The sequence below is a fragment of the Polypterus senegalus genome, chromosome 6, assembly GCF_016835505.1.
Source record: "Polypterus senegalus isolate Bchr_013 chromosome 6, ASM1683550v1, whole genome shotgun sequence".
In the NCBI taxonomy this organism is placed as follows: domain Eukaryota; kingdom Metazoa; phylum Chordata; class Cladistia; order Polypteriformes; family Polypteridae; genus Polypterus; species Polypterus senegalus.
The window spans coordinates 127,198,171-127,216,769 of NC_053159.1; the positions used below are offsets into that span (position 1 = coordinate 127,198,171).

Sequence of the window (18,599 nt, forward strand, 5' to 3'; positions counted from 1 at the left end):
TAATATTACAATAGAACATCTGGCTAAAATTCAATGGGAATAAATGAAGCAAAAAATCATTGAAATATCTGGACCATTAAATATTGGAGATTCTTAAATCTTTCTAAGGTTTGTTTCTTTGTGATCTGTGGTTGTGTGAAAGGTTTTGTTTTCTTCTTGTTTTGAATTACAGAATTGTTTTCTGGTTTTCACAGTGAAGCACCTTGTAAAACTGTGCTCTGTGACAGATATTATAAAAATAAAGAGTTAATACCTGACAGAAGGCCTTTTGAATTATTAAAAGAAATGGCTACATATTTTTAAATATCTGGGCAATATGACTCCTGAATGAGAGTTTACAATTCTTTAGACTGAAATCCATCAATTTCATAAAATAAACTAAGTGTTTACTCTTATTCAACCTTTTCTGCAGCCTAACAAAAACATTGTTTTACTTTTGAAAACGTCTAAGCAATAAGAGGCACAATTAAAACACTCTATCAATTTTCCATTCTGTCTATATTTGGAACTTGTATTTTTTATTCCAGCCAGGGCCTATCCTGAAAACATTATATGCAAAGCAGGAACTGGTACAAACTGGACATTCATTCATTAAATAACATATTTATGTCCAGTTCACACAGGGTGAGTATAGACCTACTATTTAAACATGACTTTATGCTGTGAGGAATAACTATGGTTCTGAATTCACATAAAAATACAAAGAACATGCAGACTAACACACTTTATCTGGAAATAATAACGATTTGGAAAAGTAATGTAAAATGTGTTTATATATTTATATTAAATTATTTATTTATATATAAGCAAAATGTAATGTTCTTGTTAAAAAAAAATGATAAACTAAAATCTGCAACATTAATTTAATTTCTAAAACAAATAGAGCATTGTTTGCTGTGGAGCTGCTGTGTGTTTCTACCCGCTTGGTTTAATGAGGGCTTTTTGTGAAGGAAGACATTGTTCATGGCAGCTAAAGCGCTTTCACAATGGAATGCAGAAATTATGTAGCTCAGCTCTGTAAACTGTGAATTGACTGCAGTGCTCAAATTTCTAAGCAGTAATGGCCAAATGAACCACTGCCATAATTTGCTTTCCATTCTTCTTTTGGATAGAATAATCTATTCCTCTAAACATTTTCACTTGAAGACTTCTACTGCTAAAGTGGTACAAAAAAGATAATGGGTTTCAATAATCAATTCTTAGATGAAACCAAATATTAATCAGAAGAAGAACAAAACTCCAGATTGAATAAAATAACTGACAATAGGAAAATTTATTATGTTATTCAGGATAATTATGTACTCAAATTTAAATTCAATTATTTATTGAAGATTGCATGAAAATAAACAAGGTTGTATAAACTAATGCTGTAATACAAATGACACCTTAGGCACCAGAAATATTATTAAGAATGAAATCAATACCTTTTATTAGCATGACTGATTATTTTACTTTAAACAAAAATTGGGTCCATTAACAAACTTGACAAGCATATGCTGCTGAAGAGCTGTTAAGATTAATTAGGGAAATATCTTGTAGGAATGGAAACTTTATACACTTTATATATGTCAGTCCACATCCTAGAGTAAGGTGTGTGTTAACACAGACGGTATTCAGATTCTTCCCATTACAACTGGTTAGTGGGGAGTCCCGGATATGGGGATGTAGCAACAATGCTAAACTTAATCATTCCTGAATACATTTGGAAAAAGGCAAGCCCTCCTACCCCTTTGACCTATTCATATTAGCTGAATACTGACTTGTTTTTTTCCAGTATGCTTATTTACACCAGGGTATTTGCATTGAGTGCTCCGGTGAAATGAAATATTGGCAACATTAGAAAATAAAACCAATCATATTAAACCAGACTTAATTGCATGCAAGAAATAACTGCTCTTCTTATTAATTTTTCTGTGAATTATTTGATTATTGTCATTTACTAGTTTCACCAACTAAAAATTCCAACAAAAAGCAGAATGTTTCCACTTATTTAATCAGTGTAAACAAACAAAAATAAACAGCAACATGTAGGTTGGTTACTGAATTTACCTGCAATACTGGTGGATGGAAACATGATGTTGAAGCTAATCTCTCAGCTTTATTCTGTTATAAGTGTGAGTCACTTCAGTCAGTCTATGTTTAGAGTGCAACTTATGTTTTAGAACTTTATTATTTGCAACAGTCTGAAAATATTTAATACCACTGTTGCTGAAAACTATTATGTTCCCATAATGTTTTGCGCTATTCAAAGAACTACATTCTGATAATGTTGTGCTTGTGTAACCCAGTTGTGTATCTTACTTACTGTACATGATCTAAGACAAGCATCCAGACATTGTTATATTAAGGTATGGTTAGCATTGGGCACCACAGCTTGTGAGTCCTAGGTTCAAATCTCAGTTCAGACACTATCTGTGTGGATCTGAACATACTCCCATTGTCCGTTTGTGTTTTTTCTGGGCATTTCAGTTTAACACTCACTTCCAAAATACATGCATGTTAACTGGCAACTCCATATTGGCTGGAAGTTAATATGAGTGAATGCTTTATTCTTACTTCTGTTGGAATAAAGTATATTTCATTATGGCCCTGGATTGGAAACATATTGTTCAGAAAGTAGATAGATAAGACACGCAGCATGACAGCCTTTTAGCCTGAACTGTACAATGCTAATTCCCAGGAGTTGACCATTCCTGAAGAATACAACTAACCTTCATTACACTGGTGGAAGGTACAATAATTTAGCTATTAAGAATGTAACAGGCTCATATTAGGTGATGTGCAACAAAAACCATGATACCAGCTATGTAATCAAAAGTATGCAAATCCCAGGCCTTACCCAAAATGTGGCTTTGGCGCATAGTTACAATCTGGTGTAGGCATGGTGTGACTTCTGCATGGAATAACATGGACTGAAGCCTAGGACCCAGTGGGCTACAAGGGCCCTAAATTTAACCAAGATGTATGAAAAAAATATTTGATCTTTGTTTTTCAAACTGATATTCCTGCTGCTAGACATGATGGTTCTGTACTCTTTATCTGCTTTACTGTTATCCTGAGATTACTCATCCACTGCAAGCCATATGCATACCATCATTCTGGAGTTTGCTCATCTCCGGTGAACTGCAGCTTGGGACAGAGTGCAGCATCAGCAGGAGAGCTGAATATGGTCTATCAGAATGGAAAGTGTGTGCAGAAGATAACAATTTTTTGTATTATATTAGTGACAGATATTCAGACAGCATTATAAGATTAAAGTTCTAGTGATAGTGAAGCAAATAAAAGTGATGATTTTGCATAAGCAGCAAAATCCGAGACTATTTCTGTATGTTTGTAGTGTAAGAAAAGCTTTCAGCATCCTTCAAAGGTGCCATTCACTGATTTCTAGGACAAAAGGAAAATATATCATGTATATATAACCACTTACAGTATTTCAGTCTGTTCATAAGTGATGTTATATTAGATGTAATTGTGAGCAAGCCCAACAGAAGTGCACAGAAACTCACCTAGCACAGCACACTCAAACCAAATTACAGGGTCCTCATGTGTTCTGATGTTAGTTATGATCAGTCGCTGGATGTATTTGCACTTACTGTATGTAATATTTCAAAAACCTTTATTTGAAGCGCCTTATGGACCAACCTGAATATGGATCACTAGTTGAAAATGTTCAAGCCTACTTGTCAGGTGTTTGCATTTTTTGACAACCACTTACCCCCCACTTCGCACAGCAGTGAGAAATTTTTTTTGAAAATAAAAGTTTTCTCTGCACTTTAAATGCTTAAGCAGAATCTTGTTGTTGACAAATCACACAGTTTGGAAGGATTGTTTGACAAAATGGACGTTGTAAAATTAGCCAGTTGACCATATATCTACTAAACAACAGTTAACATTTCTTGGTAGCTTGACAAAAGTGCCCAGAGTCTGAAAACTGGTGAAGTAAACCTGCTGATGTGTTTTAATTTTTTAAGCTTATTTGTATCTATTTTCTGTTTTTGTTTTCTTTTTCTCAAACCTAAAATTGTGAAAATAATAAGGTGTCAGAATATGGTTTTTAAATATTTTTTCCACCCTCTCAAGATAACACAGTTGAAGGATCAGAATGTATTTGTTTTTTATATTTGACATGGCATGCTGTACTGTGATGAACATCAAGTACAATTTCTAAGCTTTGATATTGTATACTCTGTCCCTCCCTATATATATATCATTCATAATATCTGAAATTGTTTCAGTGGTTTTGGCTGCTATCCATACACCTACAGTATTACACACTCTCACTTTACTTGCTCTTCTTATATAGTGCCTATTCAAGATTAGGCAACTCTAAGCTTTGACAGGTTCTCTCAGAACACCTGGGGGGAGTCCAAACAGTGGTTCAAACCCAGGAGGTTCCTCTCACATCTAAGTACTCACTTGGGTGCAAGGGTTGAGGCTGGCAATGAATGCCAACACTATATAAAGAAATAGCTTGTACTGACCTTGACATATCCAAAAGGAGAAAGAGTATCCATAATGAAAATGCTCCAGGGATCTTCAAAGGCCATATCATTAATGAAGTTCAGGATTTTTGAATTCACTTCCTGCAGTCTAGGGAGATCAGAGATCACAGGATATTAGTCGGCGTAGGACGGGGAATCAAACAAATCTAATAAGAGTGTTGCTGTATTTTCAATGGCAATACACCACTGATGCACTGAGGAAGAGTACTGGTATCTTTTTTGTCCAGGTAGAAAAATCTATGGAATGATGGTAACATTTGTAAAATATGTCTATCCAACAGATGCTGTGCCACTAACATAAACACTGCTACAGTTTCCAGTACCAAATTCTCCTGTTCGCAGAGAAATGCTCCTATAGAATATTTGTATTTAGATTTCTTTTCAGAGTGTTACAACAAAGAAATGCACATTTCAAACATTATCATATTAAAATGACTCAGGAAAACTATAGCCTATTACTGTGTTTATGGTTTTATCTGCTAAGAGGGCCCTTAAAAGGCTTATAAATACTTAATTGAGAATTCACAAAGTGATGTAATAAAAAAAAAAAGTGAAGTAGCAATAAATGTCAACTGAAACAAAACATCATATCCAAGAATTCTGTGATACTTGAAAAAAATAACTGGAATGGATTAAGTCTTGTGTTTCTATCATAACATGCAGCAAATTGAAATTTTTGCATACATGAAATTTGATATCAAATAAACAAGGAATAAATTGCAATATCATAGAATTAAAGTGCAATACCTAATAACTTGCAAAATATAAAATATATTGTGAACCAAGCTAAAATATTGGAGTTCCTACCTCTACAGAACATAAGCTTTTTTTTTGTAACCAAAATAATTATATCTAATGATACTCTCTGGAAACCTACAAATAAATTTACATTTATATATAAAAGTAAAAATAGATTATGAAGGTCAGCATTCAGCAAAAGAGTTTTTCTACATTTTACACACTTGATATTTAATTACATTTCTTACCCAATAATATACAAATCCACAATGGGCTCATCTGTATCCAGTTGTAGCAAAGAACTGACATCATCAGGTGGCTGAGCTGTGGCAACATTCCATGTGACTATGTGAAATCTGTAAGGACAGGAAGCTTATGACATTATTGTTATTATGAGCATCTGTACCATTTTACCTGCTATGTTATGAATGCTTATTTGTAAATTGTTCATTTTGCTTGCAATTCATGAGTGATACCAATGCACCTTATTACTTTGTTGTATACGTAGGCCTACTTTAAAGTTAACTAAAATACTTTCAAATCACGTGTATTTAGTAGAATGTTTATATTGTTGACCAGTAGGGGTACTGGCAGGTTACATGACTAAACACATTTGGATATCTGGTCAATTACTACCTCAATTGAGAAGCATTCCATCCTCTCCTGAACTTAAACCTTTACTGCTTCTCCACTAGCCTTGGATATGTTACATAATCTAGAGTGCAGAAGACAATCTGCTGGTTAATTCAGTATGATATTACCAGTATTTAGTGTTTAGTATTACTTCTAATGGGTGTAGCCTTACACTCAAACTATTTGGCAGCAATAGGTATAAGACTGTGCAGTTACTTTTACAGTCAAAAGCCAACAATAGTGGCACTAAACTAAAATATATAGTAGGCCTCTGCAAAATAATGTTTGCATTGTTTCATTTCAAATTAACTAGTTCAGAGTTTTGAAATTAGGAGACACCATGTTGCCTAAACACTCATCTTCTAGTAATGAATCTTTATCTGTTATGTCCCATTCCACATAATACATAATAACACTTGATTATTCAGCAATGAAAAAAGAATTTAGGGGGCACAATAGCACAGTTTGTAGTCCTACTGTCTCAGATTTCAAGACTTCTGGGTTTAGACCTGTTTGTTTTACTCCCTTAAGGGTACTCCAGGGTTCATCCCACATCACAGAGACATGTGTAGTATGTTAATTTGTAACCCTATATTAGCTCAGTTTAAGTGAATGTGTGGGTGAACATGAGCATACTGTGCACTGAACTGACAGCCTTTCCAGGATTGGTTATGGCTTGTGCTCAGTATTGCTAGGATGGACACTAGGTCTCTGCTATCTTAAACTGGGTTAGCAGGATCAAAAATGGATGGAAAGCAGACTTCTTCTCTGTAAAACAATATGTATTTACAAATGCATAATGCAACTGTAATGTTTTTGACCACTATGAAATAGAAAGGCATTACATTAAAAAAAAGCATTACTTTGGCCAACATGCCTTTTTATTGTTTTCTAATAATAGCCTCTCTACTACAAAAGATTTACAAACTATCATTTGTTTGACTTCAATCAAAACAACAGGTTGGCACATGACCTTAAGAATTAATTTTAGTCTGGTTAAACATACAAAAATAACATGTGCACACTCATCACTGCCACATAAGCCATCTTAATCTCCCCCACTAGCCCCTGTATTCCCTTTTCTGTGGAAGCATAGATGACACAGCACCTGAACCTGACCTCCTCCTTCATACTTTTCTTGGCACACAGAGAGAAGGCTTCATCCAGGGTTCGAGACACCTCTTCCTGGATTTCTTCATCAGAGCTCAAGTCTTCCACGCAGGCCATAAGTTGGGTCATACGCTGCCGCAGCAACAGCGACGCACTGGAAGATTGTGAAGTGGCGCTGTTGCAGCTCTCTGACCGAACACGATGCTCTCCTGGAGTGGAGCTGGATATGATGTCCATGGTGGTTTCTTCTTAATTTGGCACCTGATAAGAGCCCCTTGGGGCATCCAGAAGTAGCTGTTGCATATTCACAGCAGTTTACATGTAGTAATTATTTCTAGTAGCAAATACATTTTAAAAAAGCTTTAACTGTAGTAAATGTCCTTTACTTTTCTTAATTAAAGTGATGTTCAAAGGCTATCTATAAAAAACAAATGTTGTTCATAGGCTATCTATAAAAATTATATATCTTTCTATTACACAGAAAATGCAGAGCTGTCACTTACAACATGAAATGCCTGCATGCACCATCAATAATGAAACAATATTGATTTTAAACAAAAAACAGAAAGCTTTAAATAATCATCAACACTATTCTAGACATACTGTATTTAAATTTTAACACAAAACTTGAATAATATTTTGGTGTAGCTATAACTACAAAAATATAAACATTTTCATATCTACATGCATCTAAAGGACGATCTAAGGCAATCAAAACACAAAAGCTTTAACTTACAACAAAAATACTAAAAGATTAGAAAATACATCATCGCTCACTATTGACAAAAATGCAGTTGAGCCAATAATTTCATAAATCAATTTACTGTATTCACCTGAAGACTGGATCCAAGTAGTCTCTTATATACTTTGTACTTTTTCCTTTGCTTCCTTTATTATTAAACATTTGCTGGTTCTATAAAATCCTTTAAATACTTATCTTCTAAAAACTACATCACTCTTCATCCACAGTTAATTTATATTCCAGTAAAAACATACACCCCAAAAAAAATCACTTTCCATATGTTCAGAAAAAGCCTTTCATTTAATTAACCCAACAGCCTGTTGGAGGATACATCTTTAAAGATTAGTGGCTTGCCAAGTACTGAAAAAGTGCATATGAAATCCTGTGTTGAAATGAAGAAGAGCACTTTTTACCAAAAATGCCACATAAAAAGCAGCAGAAAAGCGGATTGGTGTTATTCAAATCTTGATTATATGGGAAGGCCTAACCACATGATTACAAAAGTAGGAAGCCGATCTACAATAGAGATATTGTACTAACTATGTAACAGGTTTAACATCTAATCTGATCTTTCTTTTATGAAACAGAAAAACTGAGTGAATTTGTAATCCAACATTACCTAATTTGTTGTGTAAGAATATAGAGATACAATTGTCTATGATAACCATAGTTCAAGGGTATAGCCAAAGAATACAACAAAAATGCAAATAAACAAGGTGTAAAATTGTTTCTTGTTTTCATTAGCTAACACCACATTGATAAACTGTCACAAAGGCTTTTGTCACCTTAAATTTCTTTCACTATGGTCATATACAGTATATGCACAACCTATATAGTTCCAAATTAGATACATATTCACTCTTTCCATGACACTCTAAAATAATCACAGAATAATAACACATGCGATCTATTCTCTTTAGAAATCATACAGCTATTTAGTTAAGAGAAATGCAGTTTATATAGTTTTAGATTAATTAGACAGGTGCTTCTCTCAATGCTGAAGAGTACATTTTCCATACAACCTAACAAACTGAGGATCATTGTTTAAACAAAAAAAGAATGTTAAAAATCTACAGTTCTGTGGCTTACATGGTCAAAACACACAAAACCTAACAGATGGCATCGCTCAAAATAACCCTGTCGTGATAGAGAAAGTATCATGCCTTGTGTCTGATGATTACTGGGATAGGGCTCAGTTGTGCAGTGACCATACTCTGCATAAGTAGGTTAGGAAAATGGATGGATGGGTACACAACATCCCAAATTCCTTAGGGTCACAAAATGCCTTAATCTGTTACTGTATGCGAGACTTGGTATCATGCACATTAAACTTCATTTCATTTGTTCCACTACATGTTTCCTTTCATGTGTGTGAATGCATAGTGGGTATAAAGAGTCTACACACCCCTGCCAAAATAGCAGATCTTTTATAATAAAAAAAATGAAATAAAGATAAGTCTTGCAAGAACTTGTTCCACCTTTATTGCAAAATTGCAATCTATACAAAGAAGGTGAAAACAAATCAGAAACTATTTAGTGAAAAGGGAAAGGAAATCCTACAAAAACCTGGTTTCATTAGTGCAGACCCTTTAATAATCAAGGCTGTAGCTTCATTCAGAATCAACCAGTCACAGTAAGTCTCATCTCAAATAGTAGTTAGTATACACCAGACAGCAATTAAAGTGGCTGTGATTGAACTCAGATAACGTTTGGCTGTTTCTGTAGGATTATTCTGGTATCCTCTTGGTTGCAACATACTCCAAAAGCCATGGTCAGCAAAGAACTTTTAAAACTTGAATGACATATCAACATTAAAAGGCATCAATTAGGACAGGGGTACAAAAAAGTATCCAAAGCATTAAACATCCCATGGAGCATGGTGAACACAGTTATCAACAAGTGGAAAAAATATGGTTCAACAGTGACTGTATGAAGAAAAGGACATTCCTCCAAGACTGTTGAAAAGACAAGGAAAAAAACTGGTCAAGGAGGCCACCAAAAGACCTACAGGAACATTAAAGGAGCTGTAGGATTTCCTGGCAAGTACTGGTTGTTCCCTACACGTGACCCAAATCAGCCTTATTCTTCATATGTCTGGTTTGTGGGGTAGGGTAGTAAGACTAAAGCATTTTCTCACAAAGAAAAACATCCAAGCCCAGCTAAACTTGAAAAAAGGTACACCCAGTCTCCCACAACCATGTGAAAAAATGCATTATTGTCTGATGACCCTAAGGTTGAACTATTTGGCCATAATTTCAAAAGGTGTGTTTGTCACAAAAATAATACAGCACATCATCAAAAGAACACTACACTGTATACCCGCAGTGAAGCATGGTGAAGGCAACATCACGCTTTAGGGGCTGCTTTTCCTCAGATGGCACTGGGGCTTTAGTCAAGGTGGACAGAATCATTAATAGCTTCAAGAATCAGTCTTTTTTTTATAGAAAAAACTTCTAGCATTTGCTAGAAAGTGAAGATGAACTTCACCTTTCAGAATGACAACGACCCAAAGCATACATCAACATCAACAAAGCAATGGCTTCATCAAAGGGGAATCAATGTTCTCGAATGGCCCAGCCAGAGCCCAGACCTTAAGCCAATGGAAAATCTGTGGGGTGACCCAAAGAGAGTTGTGCCCAGAAAATGCCATCGGAATTTGGCAGATCTGGAAATTTTTGCAAGGAGGGGTGTGCAAAATTGATAGTCTCTTACCCAAAAAGACAGAGTGCTGTAATAAAAGCAATAGGTGTTTCAAGTATTAGTTTAGGGGGTATGCATACTAATGCAACCAGATTTGCACCAAATAGTTCACCAAATGGTTACCTGTGTCATTTAGAATTGACTTTAAAAGACTGCTTACAAAGCCTTAAATAATCTCGCTCCATCTTATATTTCGGAATGTCTTACACCTTACACTCCAAATCATAACATTAGATCTTCAAATGAGTGTCTACTTAGAATTTCAAGAGCTAAACTTAAAAGAAGTGGTGAGGCGGCCTTCTGCTGTTATGCACCTAAAATCTGGAACAGCTTGCCGATAGGAATTCGCCAGGCTAATACAGTGGAGCACTTTAAAACAACTGCTAAAAACACATTACTTTAACATGGCTTTCTCAAAGCTTCATCTTAGTTAAATCTTGATGCTCTGTATATTCAATTCATTATCATTCATGGTGGCTTCAAAATCCATATTAACCCCTACTTTCTCTTCTGTTCTTTTTCCAGTTTTCTGTGATGCCGATCTGCGCCACCACCACCTAATCAAAGCACTGTGATATGCTTACATTGATGGATTAAAGGCCAGAAGTCCACATGATCATCATCATCAAGTTCTTCCATGAGAACCCAGAATACAATGAGGACTGGTTGAGGTTATTTATGTTAGGTAGAATGCCTAGAGGGGGCTGGGCGGTCTCGTGGCCTGGAACCCCTGCAGATTTTATTTTTTTTCTTCAGCTGTCTGGAGTTTTTGTTTTTTCTGTCCTCCCCGGCCATCGGCCCTTACTTTTATTCTATAGTTAATTAGTGTTCCCTAATTTTAATTCTTATTTATTTTGTCTTTTTTCTCTTTCTTCATCATGTAAAGCACTTTGAGCTACATTGTTTGTATGAAAATGTGCTATATAAATAAATGTTGTTGATTTGTTTTCACCTTATTTGCAATTTTGCAATAAAGATGGAATATGTTCTGAAAGGATTTCTCTTGGTTTCATTTTTTTTTAATCACACACAACCTGTTATTTTGGTAGAGTTATTTAGGCCTTTTATATCCACTGTATGATATAATAATACAAAGGCAGTGGATGAGCACTTTATCAAAATTGAAAGTTGCATTTCACAGTAACATATGTTCTAGTTATTGCCAAAAAAACTGTGGTGACTTCACTCATGTAAGGTTTCACACTCACATCAAAAGCCAATGAGTAGTTGTCTTGCCTCTGCCAACTCTTAAAAGGTTAATATGTCTCTGGATTCAATCACGGTTTCAAGAAGCATGTTTCAACAATTTAATAAAAGCCAGTTCCAATCACATGAATGCAAGTCTATTGCTATTACTGTTAGTTTAAAGGGGCAGATTAGGAAAAATGGCTGATGGACTCTCAGAATCGTAGAAGAATCTAAGTTCTTATTTCTTCTACCAACTCAATCCTAGGCCAGGATTTGGAGCGCATACCTTCTCCTAAATATGCAGGCGACTGAGCATATGCCAGATGCTCCTTTAATAGGGAGCGAAAGCTTGAAGGTCTGACAGGATAAAGAAAACCTTCTGGCCACTAAGAGGCAATACATAATCTGGAGTAGAAGTAATCCTGTTTAAAGGAAGCAGTTCAGGATGGTTTACAAAGTTCATAGTGAAATCAAAATCAGGTATTTAGAGATATGAAGCAGCAACCCCTGCATATCTTCATAAGTAAACTATACACTGACATTCCCGTTTCTCTTATTCTTTAAATTAAAAGATGGGAAATTGCTATCTAAAACAGCAAAGAACAACACGAAAAATATAACAACATGTAATCTGTAGGGCAAGAATTCAATAATTAATACTTGATGTTTATGTTATCTGACAAATAATACTTTAACTTTTCCTAACAAATACCTTATCAAGGAAAAACTTTTTTAAACCTGCTGTTTTGGCCATGGATGCTGTGGTACTAATGATCAAACTCCAGAGGCAGTAACAACTTGTGCCTAGGATGGTTACAATACTTCCATCCATCCATTTTCCAACCCGCTGAATCCGAACACAGGGTCATGGGGGTCTGCTGGAGCCAATCCCAGCCAACACAGGGCACAAGGCAGGAACCAATCCTGGGCAGGGTGCCAACCCACCGCAGGACACACACAAACACACCCACACACCAGTCCACCTAACCTACCTGTCTTTGGACTGTGGGAGGAAACCAGAGCGCCCGGAGGAAGCCCACGCAGACACGGGGAGTACATGCAAACTCCATGCAGGGAGGACCCGGGAAGCCCCGGGTCTCCTAACTGCGAGGCAGCAGCGCTACCACTGCGCTACCACTGCGCCACCGTGCCGCCCCTTGGTTACAATACTTTTCTTAGTTAATTATTTGGTGTAATAACTGGTTTTTAACTGGTAGTGACTCTGGCTCTTTGAGTTTCTATCAGATGTGACAATCATCTAAATAGCCTTCTTTCTCATGTGTTACCACATCACACAAAGGAGCCATAGGTCTGTAACAAAAACTTAATTTACTCAGAAGTACCATAATATCACAGTGCTCTTTTCCTTTGCTTCAATTTGCTGTATTAAGTAATTAACACTCTGAGCAGAAACACTGATAAAAGTATAAAGTATATTTTGTAATATTATTTTTTTCTTTCATGCTTTGACTGTATGTATAAAAATGTGGATTGGATTATCTTATAGTGGGCCAGGTTATTCAGGGATCAATGACCACAATAAACTCAACATGGACATCCATATGGTGGAAATAAATGGTTTTTTTTTTTTACTTTAATCCATTTCTTAAATTTTCTGAGCAACCTTTTTATTTCTTTTGGAGAGCCAGAAGACATCCTGACAGCTTTTAACAGAATGCACACCTAGATGGTACACAGGCAAGACAGCAACGCTAATCATTGTATTCCAATGCTGTCCATGTCATCGTCAACATAATTGTATTACAATATAACAGAAACAAACATATTTCTCATGTACTGGCCGGAAGTCTCCAATTGCTCAGATGACTAGATATGCTCCAGTGCATTATTGTACACTTTAACTAATGGTTTATGTGCTTTTTTAAGCTACTAAATCCAGTACTGTCAGTACCCTCTTCTTTGTTCGGGAACGCACAAGATGGAAATCGGCTTTTCTCTCGTTACGAGCTACATAAAACTAGGGCTTGCACTGGCGCCATGCCTCACTAATCAGTTTGGACAGCGAGGGCCAGAATGCTGTGCTAAACACTGAGAGCCTGTCACATGGAAAACACGAGCTCCTCTTTCTCAAAATGGATAATCTGCCTGGTGACTAAATCCCACACAAGGAGGATTTTATATGGAGCAAAAAAAAAAAAGTAATCTGCCCCTTCAAACATTGCACTAAACTAGACGAAAAAAATAACTTTCTTTGTTAAATTTGCAATAATTAGTGGGGGATAAATTCCTTCATCCTGAATTCTAGAAGGACAAATCCCATTTGCAACAATGACCAACCTTGAGATGTCTTTTGAGTGTTAAAGGACTCTGGGTTAACAAGTGCGCAGTATTAAGAATACACTTAGAATACCAAATAAAGTGAAGTGTGGGGTAAATTTAAAGCCAACTGTATTTCAAACTCACGATACCAGTACTGGCCACCATGGGCTGCCCAAATATTTCTCAGTTCAAATTACTACCACATAATCCAACTGCAAATCTTGTGAATAGTGCTAAAGTGTACACTGACTAATGGAATATTCAGAGAATACTCAACTACAGCCTTATTCTTTCACAATTGAGAACAATAATTCAATGTGGTATTTACATATTTCACGTTTATTTGACTTTCTATGACACCATCCTGTTTCTTCTCGGACTCAAAGACATACCTGTAAGTCAGCTGATGAGTCTAAATTGCTTTAATGCAGCAGGTATGTCTGGTAGTGACTGTGTTTGCTCTGTGACATACTAGCATAGTGTCCAATGCATGGTTTATTTGGTCCTAGCAGGTAAGGATTAGGGTTAGAAAATGGCGGGATGAATCAAACAGCCATGGTCTGGCTGCAAATGTAAAGAGTGGACCTGACTACACACCCCTCAAAGCTGACACCAACAATTTTGTGCAACTTAGCGGCACAAAGTTATGTTTGAGGGAATGCTGCTCTTAGTCTTGATTACCTGGATTTTCAAATAACATCTTGTAATCAGGGCTTTTGATTTATCTTGTGTTAAGATCAACTGTGTTTTGTACCTTATCTGTGTTCAGGTAACAGTCCTTCTTATACACTGTCTGCTACTTAGTCACCAATCATTTTAAGATGCAAAAGATACGCCTTAAATATTTTCATAAATAGACGCCAGAATATTATTCCTCCAGGAATGTCATCAAGGAAAGCATGCACAAACCACTAAAAACAGTACATATTTCTTGTAATACATAATTGCATACATGATTGCCCAAGATAGAAGCTGGTACCTTATATAAAGGATTGCATGTTTAATTATATTTGTTTAACCTCATAACTGCAAAAATGTTGCTAATCTAAATGAACTAAAGATTCACTAAATCAGCCAATCAATACTCTTATCATAGAAACAATGAACAGATAATAAAATCTTGGGTTGGATTTACATAGGGCACAGAAAAATCAATTAAATAAAACACTAAAAACCTACAAGAAGAAAACAACTGCATATATAGCAACGAGCAAATGCTCAAAAATATTTAAAGAGCCACAAGCTCCATGTCCTTTTGGGTCAGTCCATCTCACTGGTTTTCAAAACATTCAGAACATTGGTTTCAAACGCAGCACAGCTCAATGAAAGAACCACACGTCATATGTGCCCCTTATCTTGAACTCTAAGACTCTTGTCATTTTTTTTCCTACTTTTGCATGTATCATTCCATAAATACCAAAAAAGGCACACACCTGAATTTTCCCTCCTTTGCTGTATGGTAGTTGGACGTTTTGATGGTAAGGGAGGAGAGCCCAGCAGACACTCGGTCTACATCCATGGCACTGTCAAAGGAAAATAAAAATCAGCTTGGTGTGTGTGTGTGTATGTGTTTGCTTTGTTTTGTTTTATTTCCTGCTATTTCAACATTACTTTAACATTCCTGAAAATGAACTGGACGGTGCAAAATATGAATACAAATGTACAGTTTATGGAAAATGTCACATGCACAAATGAATTCTTCCTTGTGTTGTCCACTCATAAAAGAAAACACAATAAGTAAAAAGTTCATACTGGGCAGTTGTTAAATTATGAATGTTGAATGAAGTTCTAGGACCCAACTCTTATTAATTTCACTGACATTAGTTGAATTGTGCCATTTGAAATTATTTTTTACAATTTTGACAGCTTTTTTCTTGAACATGTACAATACGTTCTGCTGGTAAAGTGCAATACACTGTTTAGTAATATGTGAAATAATATTTTATGCTGCTGTACACTAACAGCAATAATAATTTGTCTTGGTTACTTGAATACAAAACACTGTAAATGGCATCTTGCTCATTTTCTGAATATATTTTGTATGATCATTCTGTTTTTAGCTTTTAGTTTGCATTTATTTATTGTATTGTTATCTATTTGAACCATTTGCCTTTTGGATTTTAAATGCACCTTTGGGGTTGTTACATTTCATTGTGTTACACAACGACAATAAAGTGCTTGCTTGATTGATTGAATAATTGGCTGATTGCTCAGGGAGATTACCTCTGTTCTGAATTTAATTCAGCTAATCGCCAACTCTAATCCTATGCGAGCATGTTTGCAATGGCTCACACGAATGGGACCAGTCACCTGAAACACAACTCTGGGGTGAAAAAGATGCTTTGTAAATGCAGGGGTGACCAACCTTCAACATTCTGTGGCCTTAAAGAAGTTTTAGCTGAGGTTATTTCAGGCCCAAATTAACTTCCATCCTTTTCTTTCCACTTTCACAGTAAATATGGGTTGAAATTATGCATTAACAATACAAATAATATTATTTACAAAAAAGTGAAATTACAACAATACATAAAAATATAAATGCAATACAAATATGGATAGCAAAATACTTTACATGAATCACATCAAGTACATTCTTTTAAAAATACTTGCTGAAAAAGACTTTCATGGTGTTATGTCATTGCAAAGGTACAGTATTTATTATATAACACAGTGAAACACAACTGATTCATGGCAGATGACTAGCTAGTGTACATCCCTGAAGAGGCCCTTTCCTTTGCACAGAACCATTAGAGCTTAACATAATAATTCGCTGGTTGTAAGCAAACACAACAGCACATTCATTTTCACATTCCTGATAGAAGGATCATCTTTACTGTTTGCTGCAGTTCACACATCTTACCTACTGAATGACTGAATAAAAGGCATCATTAACACTGCTAACGGCAAGGAAAATGTATTTGTGGTAATATTCATAAACAATTACAATGCTGGCATTACTAATTAATTCACTGATTAAATAATTTTTCTTTATCAGAAAAACCTGGGGATAGTTTGCTAAAATGCATACATCCTCTTTCAAATTTATAGTGGATGCTATGTATCCCTTCACCCATTTTACGAGGCCGCTAGACAGTCACAGCAGCACTGAGTATAACGCAGGAAACAACCCCAGATGAGATCAGATGCCAGTTAACCACATGACAAACTGATCCATACTTGTCTAAATCAATTTCTTGTCTACGGTTTAGCTAGCATGCACGTCTGTGGGATATGAAAGAAAACCACATTATCTTACTAACATATATGCAGAAACACCGAAATGAACAAAGTTTACCCTGGCGCCATGGGTTAACACGAGCTTCTGCACGGTGCTGCCCCGATTGTAGATCAATATAACATTAATAATTATTTTTGCCAAAAATCCTGTACAGAACAGAAAGAGCTACTTAAAGTGAGGTTCGTTAGTACATTGCCACGCCTGTAAAATTAAGGGTAATATTTACATTATAAAGCATTTGCAGCTTTACAGTATAATATTATAACGAAGCTCATAGTACAGTTTTACTGTTATATAGATGCGAGGCAATGTTCGAACTACAATATATGTAAGGAAGACCTACCTTTGCAGAATCCGAAAAAAGAGTGAAATCAATGTGATTCAACCTCGCTTTATCCAAATCGGTGTCACGGGCTAAATCTAAATATCATAATAAAGGTTTTTACCACAATGATTAAATGTGGCTCCTATTGCTTATTTCGGCATCAGATTTTTTCTAGTTAATGCCTAGAGGCCAGATCTGACGTGCCAGGGGATGTCATCCTCTACAGACTGTCATTGCCTTTCACTTCCTTGATTCTGATGCAGCATGTGCAACTCACGAAGATACCGCATCGAGCCTCTTAGCTCACGGCCAGACTTCTGACAGCCTCCACTGACGCACAGATCACCTGGAATTTAAGCCGGCACAATTCCCTGCTATCTGGACTATAACATCCACAACATTTATTTTATGCATCATTTTTTCTGCCGTACTGCTAAACTCTTCTACCCTATCCTGTTGCGCTACAAACAATCAGCACATAAACGTCAAACTGTGCCACCTTGACCTGTACAGCGGATATGCAATACAAAAAAGTAACCAAAAAATATCTATTTTTCCATTTTTTCACACCCATTTTCTGCAGGCCCTGAGGTAGCGAGGAATCTCCCCCGTTGCTTTTACCGTTCTGTCGAAGCCGCGTCCCGCCCAGTACCAGTTCCGCCAAGTTTCAGAAGACCACAAGGATGCCCAGAGATGACTCACGCCCTCCCTTCTTGCTCTGTGTTTGTGTACAGAGTGAATAGCCACGCCTCTTTCTACTAGCGTCTACACCATAGAGCCTGTTACATAGATCACGCCGCAGTCTCGCGACATCGTCGACTTCCGTTACCCGTCCCAAATGCTACTAAGTAGAGCTACAGCGATGAATGTAAAGGAGGAGGTGTGTGTGTAGAAAGCACATAATATCGTGGGTAACAACAATAAATATAGCAAGTAAGGAACAAACGCGGTAAAGGCAGTAGAGCTTCAGTGGTTCTAATAGTAGCCACTGCTTGTAATTTAATTCGTATTCTACAACAGATGTGCAGCAGGTTAGGGTGATAATGGATAAAAATGGAAACGTACTCACAAGTGAGGAGGGTATGTTGAGCAGGTGGAAAGAGTACTTTGAGAGGCTGATGAATGAAGAGAATGAGGGAGAGA

General features: G+C 36.3%; 1 protein-coding gene across 5 annotated transcripts in view; it reads right to left on the reverse strand.

The window, feature by feature from the left end:
* inpp5ka (inositol polyphosphate-5-phosphatase Ka) overlaps positions 1-18,213 on the reverse strand; it is a 33,530-nt gene extending 15,317 nt beyond the window's left edge. The window contains exons 1-4 of one of the 5 annotated variants that reach the window (XM_039757119.1): positions 18,078-18,213; positions 15,327-15,416; positions 5,489-5,596; positions 4,482-4,590 (exon numbers count right to left, since the gene is read on the reverse strand). In XM_039757119.1, the coding sequence (XP_039613053.1) occupies positions 4,482-4,590; positions 5,489-5,596; positions 15,327-15,412 (303 nt within the window). In that variant the 5' untranslated portion in view covers positions 15,413-15,416; positions 18,078-18,213. The other 4 variants (XM_039757122.1, XM_039757121.1, XM_039757117.1 and 1 more) reach the window with 4 other exon arrangements.
* Between the last annotated feature and the right edge of the window lie 386 nt (positions 18,214-18,599).